Source organism: Camelus dromedarius, chromosome 1, assembly GCF_036321535.1.
Source record: "Camelus dromedarius isolate mCamDro1 chromosome 1, mCamDro1.pat, whole genome shotgun sequence".
In the NCBI taxonomy this organism is placed as follows: domain Eukaryota; kingdom Metazoa; phylum Chordata; class Mammalia; order Artiodactyla; family Camelidae; genus Camelus; species Camelus dromedarius.
This window is the reverse complement of record NC_087436.1, coordinates 5291517-5309727: the sequence shown is the minus strand read 5'-3', so window position 1 is coordinate 5309727 and position 18211 is coordinate 5291517. Positions and strand designations below refer to the sequence as shown.

The 18211-nt window shown below is 37.7% G+C and overlaps 1 protein-coding gene across 3 annotated transcripts in view; it reads left to right on the top strand.

Moving 5' to 3' along the window:
- The window catches only part of PDGFC (platelet derived growth factor C), a 188596-nt gene that overhangs the window by 92878 nt on the left and 77507 nt on the right, over nt 1–18211 (top strand). For 2 of the 3 annotated variants that reach the window (XM_031463718.2, XM_010994277.3), the window contains exon 2: nt 14711–14906. In XM_031463718.2, coding sequence (XP_031319578.1) covers nt 14711–14906 — 196 coding nt within the window. Of the gene's footprint in view, nt 1–3852; nt 3914–14710; nt 14907–18211 lie in introns of all 3 variants that reach the window. The other variant, XM_031463721.2, reaches the window with a different exon arrangement.

Here is an 18211-nt window from a genome sequence, read left to right as displayed (position 1 = left end):
CAGAAAAATTAAGATCTGGGCTAACTAAAACAAGTCTCGATCTTGGAATTGTGGTAAGAAAGGGAATTGTGAGACGAAAATCTCAAAATTCTCCTTGTTTAAAATGGATATATGTGTGATTCTCAAGTCTGACCAAGAGAATGGGGATTCTTTTTTTAAAACAAGTACTTGACTTTTGATTTCAGAAAGGGAAAAATAGCTTCTTCCCTGAATGTGATCAGCTCTTTGGATGAAATCTTGCAGTTGCCTGCAGTTTTATTTTAGGGATCTCAAAGGGATGGTGAAGTCATTCCAAATATGAATTTAGTACAACTCAGTTCCACAGAAACAGATTTGATGGCATCGCAAGAGGGTGCTGGTGTCTTTGCTTATAATATAGTGAGGGACTTGGATCAATTCCTTTTAGGCGAGTTGTCCTCAGAAAGCAGCGGTGGGCTGGAAGTCGATCCACATGCCATTCTCTTTACCCACTAAATTTTCTTTATAAATGTGTCTGCAGGTGAAATGTGGGCTTTACTCCTACGTCGTTCAGCCAGTCGACAAATATTTGTTTATTAATTATCTATGGTGGGTGAGGTGCTCTGTTATGCTTTGGGGGTTACATTAGTCAAAAAACAATGAAAATAAAACAACTCCCTCAGCAAAGTCCAGGATCCTTTAAGAGTTTAGTAATTAAATCACACAGATACTTTAAAAACTACGTAATCCAGTAAATAAATGAATATGCATGTAAGACTATGTTCACTGTGAAAGATAAACAGTTTTTGCTTTTAGTATAGCTTCATTTTTCTGTACTTTTTAACCGTAATGATAATGCATCTTTTAAATGCTCTTATCTTCTCTAAATTAATGTGGAATTTGTCATTTGTAAAAGAGTACCAAATTCTGGAAGAATATTTACAGTTAGAAGTACAATTAACAGCAACTCTCCTATGCCAAGCAGTGGCATGAAGCCAGAATCCACCAAATGAATAATAATTGGTGAAAATGTCTCCCACTTCATTGGTAGGATTAGAAACACCCCACAAATAACCCATTAAAAAGTGGTTAAACAGAAAAAAGTTACTAGGATTATTCTTTTGTATTTTTATTGAAGTATCGTCAGTTTACCATGTTGTGTCAATTTCTGGTGTACAGCACAGTGCTTCCGTCATACACGAACATGTATGTGTTTGTTTTCATATCATTTGATACTGTAAGTTACTAAAAGATATTGAACATAGTTCTCTGTGGTGTACAGTATGAACTTGTTCATCTATTTAATATATAGTGGTTAGTATCTGCAAATTTTGAATTTATTCTCGAATCCCAATGTATCCCTTCCCAGCCCCTTCCCCCACCCCGCGAAAGGAGGCAAGAACATACAGTGGAGTAAAGGCAATCTCTTCAGCAAGTGGTGCTGGGAAAACTAGACAGCAGCATGTAAATCAATGAAGTTAGACTACTCCCTCACAGTATAGACAAAAATAAATTCAAAATGGCTTAAAGACTTAAATGTAAGACAAGACACTGTAAACATCTTAGAAGAAAACATAGGCAAAACATTCTCTGACGTAAATCTCAGTGTAGGATTGTTATTTTTGCTGCTGTTGTTTGCACCTACCTTGAAGTAAAGCACTGTGAAAGTAATAGGTATTACCAAGTTTTATGAAAACAAAGGAAAAGTTCTCTTCGGTGTGCTGAGTTGGGTAAGGAAGCTACCAGGGAAACAGACACTGAAGAATTCATCACTCAGATGTTTAGGTTGAAAGATTTCATGGAGTAATGTGATGTCTCAGGAAAAGAGTAGGATTTAGACTCAAAAGACCTGGACTGAAGGTTAACGTTGTCATTGGTCATTGGGGTCACCCTACATCCAGGTTTTCTGGGGACCATCATGGTTTGTCTTTGTCCTGACACAATTGAAAATACCACCCTCTTTCATTCTCAGATGTGTGTTGGTTTGGACAGGAAGTTATAGGGTCATCTAACTGTGACAACCAACCCTATTTTTACAGTAATGAAGTTTGCACAATGCATTTGGTCTTGAAGGTGGTTGTGAGAGCTGGGAAAAACCTGTGTCAGAAAATGTTTTGTAATCTGAAAATCACTGTAAGAACTATGAAGAGGTATATAAATATTAGTGTATTCATTTGGGCAGGATGACTAAGGTGAATGTAGAAATGAGAGTAGGTTTATTTTAGTCACTCATCCTTGGACACAATGGTGTTACTCTTGTGTGGTAGTTTTATTTTCCCAAAGTATGGTATGTTGAAATCAAGGCACAGACCATGACGACAAGGATTATTGAAACCTAGACTTGACTTGTGATTAGGAAAAGGGATAGAATCCATCGTATTAAAATTTCAATGGCTTTCCTAAACTAAGTGAGAAAAATGGAACCAATTACTGCGAAATTTCATCAATATTCCATTCAATTTTGAATTCAGGCTCTTACAATTTACTTATCATCTTTAAGAGGTACTTACACATCCTTCTATGAGCTTGGAGAATGATAATAATTTTATTCTTTTTGTAAGTCATTGCTAGTGTTACTGAGTCCAAACTCGTCCTGCTTGCCACACGACAGGCCAGTAAATCGGGAGATGAGGTGTTTGTTGGGGCAAGGAATAATGACTTTATTCAGAAAGCTGGCCGACCTAGAAGATGGGGGACGAATGTCCTGGAGAACCATCTTCCCCAAGTCAGAATTCAGGCTACTTTTACACTAAAAGGGGAGGGGGTGTGGTTGGTTGTTGCAAACTTCTTGGTGTCAGAATCCTTTGTTCTTTCACCTGTCCCTGTAGATCAGGTCATAATGTCCCTATAAACCTCCAATAAGACACATGTTATTCTCTGTTCTGCAACTTGTTATCTGTATATGAAAGGAAAAATGTTACACCCTTAAAGGTCAGAGCCCCAAGAATGAGCTCTCCTGTCTATTTCAGGCTCTAGGCAACATCCTTTTACAAAAGGTACCAGAACCAGCATAACTGAGCCCAGGAAACAGAGCCCAGGGTTAGAGCCAAAGGAACAGATCTCATACAGAGTCAGATTTGTTCTTTGTTGTTACACCAGTAATCACAAATGTTAGTATCCTTAGGAATTTGATCTTAAGTGAGCAATTTCTCAAAGGAAGCAGTTTCCATGGAGTGCTACTCCGGGACTCTGTTTTATTTCAGATGGTACCATTTAATCTCTATCAAATGGTTGCATCTTAGCTTTTTGCACTTCTTCCTGAAAAGCTGCTAGAGGACCTGTGTTAATTTGAAACAAAAGCAAGCAAAAACAGTTTTTACCAATAGCAAACGAGTTTCCAGGAAGAAGATACTAATTCTGCCGCAATCTAAGAAGCCATTCACCGAACAGCGTATGGACTGCAGAAAAAACTCGGCAAGCAAGAGTCAGCTCACCATTTGGAACTTTTAAAAATATAATTCAGGAGCAAGATATTAGGGGATAATGATGACTATCTCACAGGGTTGTTAAAAATAGTAAATAGCTAGTGGATAAGGAAACATCTGGTCAGTGACCTGCAATTTTGAGTGGCTCGTCTATAAATGTGAGTTGAGTAGATGAGCGAGATTTGGAAAGAATGAGGCATCAAGGGAACACAGCCTACAAATAATGCTCTTTCTTTTATGTTTTTTTTCTATGCCAGCCAAGACCCTCTCCCTTATAGATTCGTACAAATGACCACAAAGAAAAGTTCATTTGACTGACTCAGATAGGAATTATTACAGGCTTTTTGTGTCTTTTCAATCATTCAAATTATTTTTACTTCCAAAATCTGCCATTGAAGATTCTGAACCACCTAGATTGGGATTTGAGGTCACCAAAAGACTCAATTTTACTATCTCTGTCTACTGGCAGGGAGGAACTATTCTCAAGCATCTGGACTGGCATAGAAAAGAGGAGAAAGAAAATTTAAAAGGTAAGCGAAACATGTGTTTTTATTTACTCTACATTTTTAGCCTGTTCTCCCACACTCTAAGATAATCTCACATGATTAAGGTTTGTCCAGTGAACCCTAGCAAAGAAGAGAACGTTTTAGGTGGACTGACACTCTTTGCTGATTCTTCAACAGGAACAAGTGTAGGCTTGAATACCCTCCTTTCTTAGTGGGACTCTTTTCTGTCCTTGTGCTTCTAAGTCTCCGCCTAGCTTGCCAGTGTTCCAGTACTGTTGTCATATTCCTCATGGTCTTCAGACTGCAGTGTGCTTGCTGAAACGCCTCTGGTCTCATTTCTGTATTGTCTGATAAGTCAAAGATCTGGCATATTATTTGGACTGTTACGGAGTAGCGAGGGGCTAGAAGTATGTTTTGCAAAGTGTAATTGATTATTCTGGTGTTTTTAGACTTTTTTCCCCCTCTTTCACATCTATTTATTTTCTTTGGAGGAAAATACTGAATAAAAGGACCTTGTTAATTACTGAGTAAAAGGCTTACTACATATTTATATCAGGTTTTGTGAGTTTCGTTTGTTGGTTTGGTTTGGTGTTTTGCTTGCCCATCATGGATCCTTTGTTTGGGTTGACTTTTCACAGGATTACCACAGGGCGATCAGATTTTAAAGCCTGACCACTAGTTGTTATAAAATAAGTATTTTGATGGTGTGTGTGGTGGTGCTGGAATAGATCTCTGGAAATTTAAATCGTGTCGTTTAAATGGTTAGTTGTTCTTAGGGCTTCTGTTAGGCATAGCTTTCTTAAAAACCCGTTATCTCAGCTTGAGAATATAACCGCCACGTTATTAGTATTACTACACTTGCTGTAATTGAATTAAATATAATTGGTACTTCCTCCTCTGTGAGTTTTCTCGGCTTGTCCTTGCCCCCTGGGCTTGCATTTCTGCATCTTTGCTCCATACTTTGGACAATGTTCCATTTTTTTCAGGACAGGAATGGATGCACTTACAGGGAACATGGGTGGAGAGTCTCCAACTTCAAACTTGGACTGTACGGCCATGAGTTTTCAAGGAAATACTCTGTTCAGACAGGTGTGTTCTCGTGATGGGAGGCCACGGATGCAGCAGGTCCCTTTGCTGGCCGGGGGATTAAACTCACATTGACAGTGCAAATACCATAAAGAAGGATTCTTAAATCTTGTGGCATCTGACAACGTCCCATCTGCCAGATGTGTCCTCAAAGTCTTCCTGGGGGTCAGAAGAGAGGGGAGTAGATATTTTTGGATAATGTTGAAGGAACTAGTGCTAATGAGGTGTTAGAGAATCATGTCTCCTCACAAATGGAACTTCTTTCTGGTGGACTTGGTCAAGTCCAGTCCAGTCCCTATTTTGAATTTTTACTAAAAATTCAAAGACTTATCTTCTGGAATCTGTCCTGTCCTCTGTTTCAGCTCCTCTTTTTAGACCACTTACTTCTGGATCTTTGGTTTGTTTCTTAAACTACCATCCTAAGACTAGCTGTGGCTGAAGAATTCTGCTAATGGTTATATTCAAGACAGTTACACAATATCTTCATGTGTATGTTTATTTATTTTTTAATAATAGACCCACGGGATGATAAAATAAAGGAAGCTGACAGGAGATAGCTTGGCATGCTTAGGTATTCTCAGGATCATGATGAAAACTGTGTTTGCTTTGAGAAATATAATTTAACTGATCTATTTTCCCACCAAAATTATGTGTTTTGTTACTAATTTATGACTCTCATGTCTTTGAAAAGCCTCACGTTTATATTTTAATCGCATTTTAACTTCTCTTTAAGATTGACGAGGGTTGTTGAACGTGGAGTGTGGGGTGGGGAGGTGACGTTTGCATGCAGGCAGAATGGTGTGGATATTCATGAGTGTTAAGTTGGTTTGAACTTAGCCTGTGAAAGGCAGTCCTGTCCAGTGTAAGTGTGCTGCATTTATTCCTGCTCTCTTGGTGTGGAATTACTCCAGAAACCAAATATCTTGCTACACATATAACTGATAAATCTCAAATATTGCTTATGGAACTACAAACCCTTTATCAGTAATTGACAGCATTCCGAACATCAGATGGGAGGACATGATCTGTATAGAAGTGACCAAATTTATTATTTTGCCTGCCTTTGGATGTTACTCACAAGAAATTCGTAGGCTCATTATATATAAGTTATATGCATTCACCTTGGAACATAAAATCCTAAATATAAGTAGAGAATCTGACTTTTCAGTGTTAATGACTGCTAAATATAATAAGATGGAAATAAATGCATTCCTATTTGATCGTTTCTTAGGAATCATTTCCTTAGCCTAATGCAGACCTTACCCTAAAAGAGAATTTTAAATATTTTAAATATTCCCTGAGCTCATGAACGAATGGCCTTATTTGCCTTTTTTGACAGAGGAAGTTTGTATTTGATTACCTTTTCATGATTATTACTCTTGATGAAATTGCTGGTAAACTCCATCTGAATGTTATAAATTATATGTCCAGTACAGATAGAAAATTGACAGACGCTGGGTCTCCAAACAGATGAGGTTCTCTATTGCATACATCTTTTTCTTAAATAAGCATGTTTGTTTATAGGCTATACAATATGATTTTGTGCTTCGTCACGTTAGCCAGTTTTTGTCATAATATCTCATGTAAATGCATTTCGCTGCTTAAAACATTTCAGAGCTCCTAACTTTTAATGTAAACTTTCTACACTAAATAATAGTTTTAATTCAACAAGACAGTTGATTCAGTATTGAAAAATGAAATCACTATTGAACTTTTAAAGTGAATGTTTCTTTTGTAAAGCGAATTAATCCAAATTTATTTATCTCTGTTCATTCTGGTTTTGGCCTCCTTGTGGTATCTGAAGTAACACAACTTAACGCAGAATGAAAAATAATAGCATTGCCCAGACATGCTTCCCTGTAGTGGTGCATCTAATGTGTGGTAGGCAATTATATTCATTACTAATTGGTATGAATCAATCAAAAGCTTTAAGGAGATTCTGTGTATATATACTTGGCTTTTCATCCTGCAGGGTGATAGGTACAAAGATTATTGCTATTTGCCTCTCATAATTGAGCTTTCGTAATTTTAAAACATTATATCCTATTGTATACAACCAAAATAGGTGATTTTTACCATTACCTTAAGGCTCAAACACCATACAGTCAAATCGTTACTTTTTCTCTGTCTCACGCCTCAACACCAGAAGAATTTTGTAGATCTTCCTTGATGTGTCCTTTATGACTCGAAGTTAAGGTATTTAAGTGCACAGACAGGGAACACCAGTGATAATCACACCAGGATAACAGGCCGGAACCACGGCCACTCCTGGAAAACCTAAACATGTTCACTATGCAGTGATTTTGGTTGCATTTATAAAAATCTTAACTCTCATTGGCTTCAATAGTAAAAGTGAGGCGCAGAGGTGGGCTGAGTTTGTTGTGTGGTTTGGGCTGGAATCTGGCTCCCAGGGGCTCTTCTGCTGTGTATCTGTCTACCTCTGGGCACTGACTCTTCCATCAGACCGGATTCAACAGGACTGCTTATTGGATACGGCAGTTCTAAAGCTCATGTCTGCACCCAAAATGGTCCAATCCCCATTGAGAAAAAAAAAAAAAAAAAAAGAATCATTGGATTCACTCTGACTGGCCCATTAGAGCCACCCATAGAGTGAGGGGGATGGACTCGTGTTGACTTTCCAGATGTATCTCTGGATTTTGTCAAAGTGGGTGTGCTTCACAGGGGGTGAGGGGAGCTGGGAGGGTGCTCACTGTGAAGACTCTCTGCACGTGAAAGGTCTGCTGTGAACGCCCTGAACACAGGGCCTCATTTCCTGCTGTTGCTCATAGTTAGATAGGAGGCCAATGGCTGAATTCTTTTACTTCTTATTAGACACAGAAGAATTCAAACCTTTTTAAAAAAGATAGTGTTGTTACCAAGTCCAAACTCATTCTGCTCACTGCATGACAGGCCAGTAAATCAGGAGACAAGGCGTTGGGTCAAGGAATAGTGACTTTATTCAGAAAGCTGGCAGACCGAGAAGATAGGGGACTAATGTTCTGGAGAACCATCTTCCCCAAGTCAGAATTCAGGCTTCTTTTATACTAAAGGGGGTGGGGGGGCTGTGGTTGGTTGTACAAACTTTTTGGAATCCTTCATTCTTGCAGCTGTCCATGTATGTCAGGGCATGGTGCCCCTGTAAAACCTCTAACAAAACAAACATCATTTTCTGTTCTGCAACTTGTTATCTTATATAAGTGCAAAAGTGTTAATATCCTTAAAGGTCAGAGCCTTGAGAATAAGCTCTTCTGTATATTTCAGGCTAAAGCAACATTCTTTTACAAAAGGTGCAGAGCCAACATGACTGAGCACAGGAAACAGAGCACAGGGTTAGAGCCAAAGGAACAGAGCTAATAAGGAGTCAGATTTGTTCTTTTCTGTTACAGTGTCAGGCTAAGGAAATGACAACATTTCTTCAAAGTTATCCTTTTCCCCTCCTTCAGTCAGCATGTAGGAGGGAATCAGAAATTGGCCATATCTGCCAAAAAATGACAGCTTCTTGCTTAATCAGTTTGATCCTTGTGAAAGTTGGATTCCGTATTCGTATTGAACAATTCTGATTATCTTCCCTAGCAATCTCCTATCAGAAAAACTTGGTACCTGATAATCACTTTTCTTCCTCACTGTATTTGAACTAGACAGAATATGATGACCAAAGTGTCTCCTTCATGTAATACTGATTTGTAATTATCAAGGTAGTTAATTTATACAAATACCACTTCATTTGAACTTTAAAACAGCCTCTGGTTATCTTTAATTTATTTCAAAAAAAAAAAAACCCTGATATCAAGTGTCTTGCCTAAAATCACAGGTTTTATCAGCACTGATTCATATTTCAGAGTTAAAATAATGACAATAATTGTGGCATTCTCAGTCTGGTAAAATTATAGAACATGTTTTATTTAAAAATAAGTTACCATGTTTAGAAAATGGCAAATCTCAGTAATGAGTAATCTGAAACCTGTCACCTTCAGCTAAAAAATATATGTATACATATGTAGATGAACATACACAAATTTTACTCAAAGTTCATCTCTTATAATCATAGGTTGCATGGCCTTTGAGTAAAATATCAATTTGAATTAAGGGATTTTAGCTGGAGAAGAATATGCATTGTAAAAGCTGCTTATTCTTATAAGTACAGTCTGAGGAAGCTTAGGAATGAAAGATGGAATGTTGAAATCATATGTGAAACGGTTTTTTTTTTTTGCCATGTTCTACTATAGCAAGTTTCTTTACAGCACCAGTGTATACTAGGCAGTGCCAGGTGCCAGGTGCCAGGTACAAAGCGAGGTACAGGTGTGGACATGAAAATCCGTCTTCCCCAGAAGTTTTTCTGCCTCACTAGAAGGTCAGAGTGCGGTGGGAAAGAGAGAGAGGTCAGCTCATACGTGATGATTAGAATGTGCACAATGAGGATGAAGGATTACATCCCCAAAAAGGGCTCTTCTGACGTCGGTTTTGATAATTGAATATGCTTACTAGTATACGTAGTCTAGAAATGATCCTAAATCAGAGTCCCAGAAGCTGTCCCATTAAGAGGACAAGGCATTGTTGTTTCTGGTGTCCCAAGCCCTCCGTACAGAGAATGAACCTTAATAGGTTCTCAATGTATGATTTCTGACTGCTCGCCCCCTTGAGGAGTAAAATGATTAACAACGTTCTGGAATAGATTCAAGATCCTCAGTTGGGCATATTTTAAACTGTTATATTTGTTTTTTATGGCTTACTTAATCTGGCAATCTCTTCTTTTATTTTTCCTCAGCGAACATTTATTCTTGTAATTTGTAAAAGGTGTGCGGTAGACATTACTAACTTTTTTGATTGTCTTTGTTTTAATTTGCCATTGTTTTAAAGGTATGGGAAATGGTAGATTGAGCCAATGATGAAACCAAAACTAGAGTCTGAGTTTTCTGTCTAGCATATTATTGTACTTTTATATTAGTCGTCAGAATTTAGAATATTAAGCACGAAAATGGGGTACTTGTATACAGTTTGGAATGTATATAGAGTGACTTGTTCGCATGTGGAATTCAAGTATGCCTTTTCTCTACAAAATCAGAAAAAGATTAGGTGAGATTACTCTGGATTTTCTAGGCAAAAAGGTGCCAATTTATGGAGCCAGAGCAACTAGCCATATATACATATATAGGTATGCAAATGTATATATGTGTGTGTATGTATATATATGTCATATGAGTTTAATCAACTTTTGTTAAAAGTGAAATTGTTAATGGACAGTTAATGAGATTGAAAATAGAAATAGCCATATAAAAACTAGCAAGATTAAGATAAAGAAATACTATCACAGACAAAAAAAAAAAAAAAGTGGTGAGCAGAGCAAATTCTACCTTGCCCAGAAAATTCTTTTTTGATGTTATCTTTTTAAATAATACAACTTCTTCAATCATTACATTTTTATTGCTTTTTATGATTCTCTTATCCCTGCCCTCTCTCATTCATAATAAAGGCACCTGAAAGGGACCGACAGTATGAAATGCAGGGCAAATATCGCGAAATCGCTCTGATTTTAATGATACGCTTACTGACTACGTACAGATATGTGATGTCTCTTTGTTCCGAATTGTGTGTGTCTGTGCACAGGTGACAGTTTTGCAGTATTTACATTATTAATCTCACATGCTTTCCTTTTCTGTTTTTGTTTCACGTTAGTTTTCAATGCTTTTGCCTTAAGGAGGGTTGAGCAGGATAATAATGATATGGTGTATAATGTTAATTTTTAAAAATTTAGTGTTTATGTGCATTTTCATTTTTCATGGCTAATCTGATTATCTAGATAAAACAAGACTTAGTCCCATTTAGGGGACATTTGCAAGGAGCGTGTCGTAGATAATGATTTGGCTACAAGCACTTGGTTTATTGCATTGGCACTTTCTCTGAGCGTGCTGTCCATTGGACACAGGAAAAGCAAACGTTCCATAAAGTAGTCACAAAAACTATACTTGCCTCATTCCTAAAACCCCAGTAAAGCTGTATGTTTGAAAAGATGATTTTTTTAAACAACCAAACTATAAATGCAGAGTCTTAACTTGGTAGAACCTAGTCTAGTGTTTGTTGTTTCTTCTTCTTCTTTTTTTTGATTAAAGGCCTGGTTGTTTGAGATTTACATAAAATGTTGACAGTCGTGTGCAAATCATATGTATTCGGTGCAAACCTCACTGTATTCTGAGATGATCTGAGGGAGCAGCAATTTAACTTAAAAGGACATTTACAATTCTTTTACCACAATTAAGGCCTAGCTTTTCAGTCTTTAAATTATGTTCAATTATAGTTTAATGGAATTGTGAACTATAAAGGAAAAAAAGATGCAAACTCAATTTAAGTATATACATTTTAGCCATGAGTGTTTTTGACTGGAGTTATAAAAATAGACTTCAGGTCTTTCAGTGGCAATGTAGTGTTCTAGACTCCATATGAGAGAATAAACACTGCTGTATTTGTAAAGAGGGCCTTGAATGATATAAGGCACTCTTTTTTTTTCTTTTTGAGACCGAATGGGGCAAATAGTAAATTTTAATAGATCTGACTGAAAAAAAATAATTCATTTAAAAATGCTAGTTGCCAAAATGAGAAGGACTCTTGATATAAACTAGTGCTTTAAAACTCCTCTGAAATATGTAGATTATTGTATTACTATTTACAGAGTGGGGAAATGTCTCATTTTTAAAAGAATTCTTTGAAAACTGACAATATATTAATTTAGTTTTAGGAGTAAATTATCATTGTTTTCTTAAAAAAATTTGTCAGTATAGAGGAGAATTCATTTCACTGTGTTCTTAGGAGATAGGTCATGGTGATAAATGATGTGCATAGGAGAAATATTGATCATCTCATATTTGGCAGTATTGCCTATGGCTGTATTGAACAATAGTACCCAATAAGAGGGAGCCTGCTTCTGCTCAGGTTACTTATTGTTGGGGACAAGATTAGGCACTGGGAGGAGCGCATCTGAAATTAAACTATTTAATTTAAAAATTCCATGGTGCTTAAAGCGTATTTACCACTATGATGATACTCCGCATAATATGCACTGAACATATTTAAAGGAAATTATGTTTGTCTTTATCTTGTCTTCCTAATTAAAAGTTTCACAATGTAAAATAACACCTACCAGACTCATTGTTGAAACAGCCATTTAAGAGAACAAAAAATTTGCTTTAAGAATTATAACTACAACTTGTTAAAATCATGTTGGGCGTTTTAACAATAAAACAGATATTTTTATTTTATTTTATTTTATTTTATTTTATTTTATTTTATTTTATTTTATTTTTTATGCTTTTTTAAAATTGAAGTGTAGTTGATTTACAGTGTTAGTTTCAGGTGTACAGCAAAGTGATTCAGTTATACATAGACATACATGTGTACATTTTCAGTTTCTTTTCCATTACAGCTCATTACAAGAAATTGAATGTAATTCCCTGTGCCGTACAGGAGGTCCTTGTTGTTTTTCTATTTTATATGTAGTAATGTATATCAAAACAGATATTCTTTAACCCTAATCGTATTCTAACTAATGAATGACCCTTGACATTGTGTTTTCAATTCAGAGTTTCTTAGAGCAGTGTTCTTAAATTGGATTCTATCCCTATGAAATAGGTATTTTGAGTCACATAAATACTAAGTGAAATGTCATCACCATTACCATCACCGTAACTGCTGTTGAAGACTGGGGGCAAGCAGTCCAAATAGCTTTGTGCATAGTGTAAGATGTGCCAGTCCTCTCCTGTTATTTAAGAAAGGACCACTAACCAGCAGCATCAAACACGCCTTGCTTGCTCGCAGCTCTGGGGCTCAGGAGTCCAGGCACTGGCCTGGGCCACTGGGCTTCTGCTCAGTATCTACAAGACTGAAACCATGGTGCCATCTAGCCTTGAGTCCTTTCTGGAGGCTGCTGAAGAGTCTGCTTCCAAGTCACGGATGTCTCTTGTGGCCTCGGGATGGAGTCCCCGCCTTCCTGCTAGCACTCAGCTCCCACACCTTCGGCACCTGGCTGCTTCTCTTTTCAAGGCCAAAAAAACACAGCCTTTCCCTCCTGTTGAGTCTCTCTCCCACTGTGAATTTGTGAGTTTAGGAGGAACCCAACTTACATTATGGGCTCACCTGTTAGGCGAGGCCCACCCTGCAGTCTAGCTTTTGATTAAGTCAGAGTTAACACACCTGATCAGGGGAGTTACAGCCCATCCTCACAGCTCCTGCCCTCTCTGGGCAGGGGTCATACACACGTGAGGGACATCAGGGTCACTTAGAGTCTGCCTTCCAGAGTGGGAAGTGAGATTATCAGTGTGAAATCAGAGTTTAAAGTAATGAGTAGGGAAATTGGGCACTAGGGAATTCTTTGGTTAAAAGGCAGTTATGTTGGACAGATACACAGTACTATGTATAAAAGAGATAAACAACAAGGACTTACTGTATGGCCCAGGAGCTATATTCAGTGTCTTGTAATAACCTATAATGGAAAAGAATCTAAAAAAGTATATATATAAATATATAATAATTGAATCCCTTAGCTGTACACCTGAAACTAACACAACATTGTAAATCAGCTACACTTTAATAAAAAGTGAGGGGGGATTAGGGTGTGGGAGTGAAAGCATTAAAGAGGAAAAGGCAGAAAAATATAATAGAAAAAAGAAGAGAGAAGAAAAATGTACTTTAGTGTAAAATGTCATATGACTGAAGAGGCCTTAGACAAGTCTTTATTACACAGTTTGATGGGACATGCCTGAAAGGAGAAAATAAAATGAGAAACCTGTCATATTTCTGGAAGTAACTATGTGTTTATTGAGACTGGATGTTGGGAGAAGGACAAATAAAGGAAAAAGTGGTGTTTATAATATAATATAAAACAATACTCTTTATCTCTCTGTAATTACTGCAAATACAACGTCCACTATCATAAAGTGTATCTCTAAATCATGACAACCAAAGAGGTACTCGTAGAATTTAAAATTGTTGTCCCAACATTACAAGTATATGAAAGTTGCACCAAAAAAAAGGCCCCATTGGGAATTATACCGTGCACCTGTCTTCAACGTCTGGTTTAGGACTTTTAAATTGTTTTAGAGATTGAGTAAAAGATTGTTTAAAACTTTTTTTAAATGGAATTTAGCATACTTAAATGGATTGGATTTTCATGGCCTGAGAGAGTGTAACTCTCTTACTTCTTGGATTTTCTTTGTGCAGATAAAAAGCTGCTCATTTTCCATGTTTTGTCTCATTAACTCTTAAGTGGCTGGATATATGAACACTTTTCTTTCAACAATACCAATTCACCCTTCCCCTCATCTCTCCCCAACAATCTAATCAAAAGAGAGAGATCATTAACATGAAGTTGTTAACAATGTAGTTTAGCATTTTGCAGAGCAGAAGGTTGCCGTGTCTAATAAACTTGGAAGCTATTTTATACTGTAGTCTCCTCTTAGAAATTTAAAATTCATTTGAGCTTTTTAAAGTCACTGAGAAGTCCTGCAGCATTTCTTATAATTTAGTATCTTCACAGAGTGCTGATAGTTCCCTTACAACAAGGAATTGAGACCATTATTTTGATCCCATTTCTTTTTTCAAGGTCATTTAAAGGTTGGGATCATCTGGTAATTATGGTTCATATGAAACTTGGGGCTTGTATTGGATAACTTTTTTCAGAAGTTAGTTTGAAACCCATAATTTTTAAAATGTCTAAGTGTGTGTTCATGCCTGTGTTTTTACTTTTAGGAGTACAAGATCCCCAGCATGAGCGAATTATTACTGTGTCTACTAATGGAAGTATTCACAGTCCGAGGTTCCCTCATACTTACCCGAGAAATATGGTCTTGGTGTGGAGATTAGTAGCAGTAGAGGAAAATGTGTGGATACAGCTCACATTTGATGAAAGATTTGGGCTCGAAGACCCAGAAGATGACATATGCAAGTAAGTTATCACACTCGAAATGCCCGCAGAGTGTAACAACTCTTACAGTCTTTCCAGTTGCTTCACTTTGATGATGTGATTTTCAATGCCATCTTTTGTTCTGTTATATTTTTCTGATGAGCCAAGAAATTTACAGCCTTGTTTATGGTATGTTTCTGTCTACTTCCGAAAATAATTTGAGGTGATGTGTGGTCAAAAATACATATAGAGTAAAACAATTTAAAATAAGGAATAGAGGGGGGAGGGTATAGCTCAGTGGTAGAGTGTCTGCTTAGCATAGCATGCACGAGGTTCAATCCCCAGTACCTCCATTAAAATATACATGTAAATAAATAAACCTAATTACCTCCCCCCCAAAGAAAAAGTCAAAATAAGTAAATTAATTAATTAAAAAAAATAAGGAATAGAGAATTAAAAAGCCACGTAAAGGGATGCAGTGTGCCAGAGTTACCGTTAGTGCCCACAATTTTACGTTTGAGCTTCCTCATAGCCAATTCAATAAAACAGATAGTAAATTATTAAAAGAAAAAGCAGTATGCATGGATACTTAGAGTACCCACAGGTACACATATAGATAAATACACATACAGGACGAAGAAGTTTGAATATTTCATCACAAGGAAGAAACACACGTTCTGAAAGCAGATTTAGGAATGTCAGCTGACATTCCAGTTGGCCAGGTAGAAATTCACCGTAATTCTCCTAGAAGTGCTCACGAACCAAAGTCAGCTAGAGCATTTCACCCGGGCAAAGGACCACCTGCCGCATGGCATACAAATACTACTCCGTAAACCCTGTGTGCATACACTTGTCAAGGTTGGGCGGTCTCATGGGAGACTTTGACTTCAGTGGCATTTGTGTATCATGCAAATATTTTCCCTGAGCTTCTCTGCAGGGTTCTTTATTTTCTCTTTGGTATACAAGTTCAAAGAGAATTTTCGCTTTACGGTGTATTACAGATAAATATTTTAGTCCAGATGAAATAAACTTTATACTTGCTGTCACCATAATTTGTATCCTGACCATTTATATAGCGAGTTACATTCTGTTTCAGTTTCTTCTTTCTGTGGCTCTGCAGCTCAGGTTATTTTTTCCCTTACATGTGTAACCTTAGCCTTTGAGAACTAGACGTTGTCCTAGCTGTTGTTAGAGATGGTGTTTTCCAGCCCTTCATTTTATAGGTGAGGACACAGGGGCCAGAGAAGCCAAGTGAGCAGCGTGAGGTCTCATTCATGGTTTCTAACTAAACTGATTTTCAAATCCGTTTTCCCCACAGTGCTGTAGATAGTTTATCACCACGTTAAACTGCAGCTCTTGCCTTCTCGTCATACGGAGGGTCACATAATCCTGTCAAAATTGCCAAGGGTCTGAGATTTTGCCCTCCCCGCAGAGGAGCAGGTGAGCCTAGCACGGCTGCATGGACGCTGACCGCAGACCTGAGGCTCCCGGGTCAGAGACAAGGGACTGAGGACAGCACTCGCCAGAGGACCAGTGCTCTCTGGTCCCGTCCCCACAGGTCCGGGCCAGGAGGGCCACATGGCCCCTGCGCACCTGGTGGTTTACGTGGCAGGAGAGGCAGCACTGGAAGTGCATGTGTGGGTGACTGTGATGCATTTATTAATTGTCAGATGATAAAAAAAAATAAACTGTCGTACAGAATGCCTCACCTCACGTGGGACTCAGCTTCACTCAGCCTGAGACCCAACCCCAGAAAAGTGGCTCTTCCGATAGTTCTGAGATCCCTTTCCTTGTGCCAGCCTGAGAGCACCTGCTTCTCAGTCCTGCAACACAATCATTGTCCTGACTTCCCTTTTTTGACTCTGTCTCCTGATTTTCTCTATTTTACCGCATGTACGGATTTCCCTCTGTACTATCCCATGAAAAGTAAATTACTTTTTGCTTGCTTTGCGTGATCCGATGGGACCATGCTGTGTGTTCACTGTTGTGACTTGGTACGCATCTCAAAACAAGCAGACTAAGCAGTACTGTGTTTTTCAGTTCACGTCGATGTGGATAGCTTCCATCTTCTGTTTTCCCTGATGGACAGTGTTTTGTTGAATAAACAGGCAGTCTTTCTGGAATCTTCTACTTTGATGAATCTTTGGCTTGTTTCCAGTTCTTTCTCCAAAAGTGCAAGGAAACGTTCTCGGAGTCTGTAGCTAAGAACAGTACTGCTATCTTAAGACATTAATACTTTTCAGCTTTACGAGGTGGAATCAAATTATTTTTAGCAGTGACCAATTTACACTTCTACCAACAGTATACAAAAACTTGTTTTCCTGCATCCTCCCCAACCTTTTGATCTGGCATTCCTCTAATTATGGGTAGTGTGGTTAAGTGTAAAATTGTGCCTCAGTGTTAAGCTCTATCTATTTTTTCTTATGACTAATAAGGCTGAGGATATTTTCACTTTGTTTCCAGCTGCTCAGATTTCCTCCTCTGTGACATGCCTCCTCATGCCTTCTGCTCAGTTTTTAATGGACTCTCTGGTTATTTAATAGATTATTTGGAAAAGAATTGACATCCTTATAGTAATGACACTTCCTGTCCTTGAGAACTTTGTTTTTCCTTTTATTCTGGTCTTTATTGTCCATATGGTTTTAAAATATTCTTTCTAAGGATTTATAAATCTTTTATAAAGATGTGGTGCATCATTATTTGCATTTATTTCTTTGGTTTTTAATAGACTGTTGCTAAAGTCCCTTTTTGAAAGTGACATTTCTAATCGTATATTGCTGATGTATAGAAATGCAGTCGATTCTTAGTATCGATCTTCTGTCTAGCGAACTTGCTAAACTCTTTTACTTTAATCATTGTTCTGGCAGTTATTTTGGATTTATGCAAAAAAATCATGTGGTTTGTGAAAAAGATTCTCTCTGGCTTTCAGTTCTTTCACTCTTTTTCTATCTCTTACTAAGTTGTCGATTGCATTGGGACGTATCTCCAGCTTCTTCCTGGTTTTAGAGTTTGCTTCTCTTAAAAATCAAACACTTTAAAATTTGGAGTAACTTTAGATTTACAGAATGTGGTGAAGGTGGCACAAAGAGTTTCCATGATGCCATGTCCCTCCGTGGCCACATCTTCTGGAACCAGGACACCTTTGCACAACCACGGGGTTAGTGTTCACACAGTACTGTTAACTAACCTACACACTTTCTTCAGGTGTCAGCATCTTTCCCCTCCCTGTCCTTTTTCTGTTTCAGGAGCCTCTCCAGTATGAGCATTGCATTTAGCCTCTCGCCTTTCAGTCTCTTCCAGTCCGTGGCAATTTCTCTTCCCTTGTATTTCATGAACTTAACACTCTT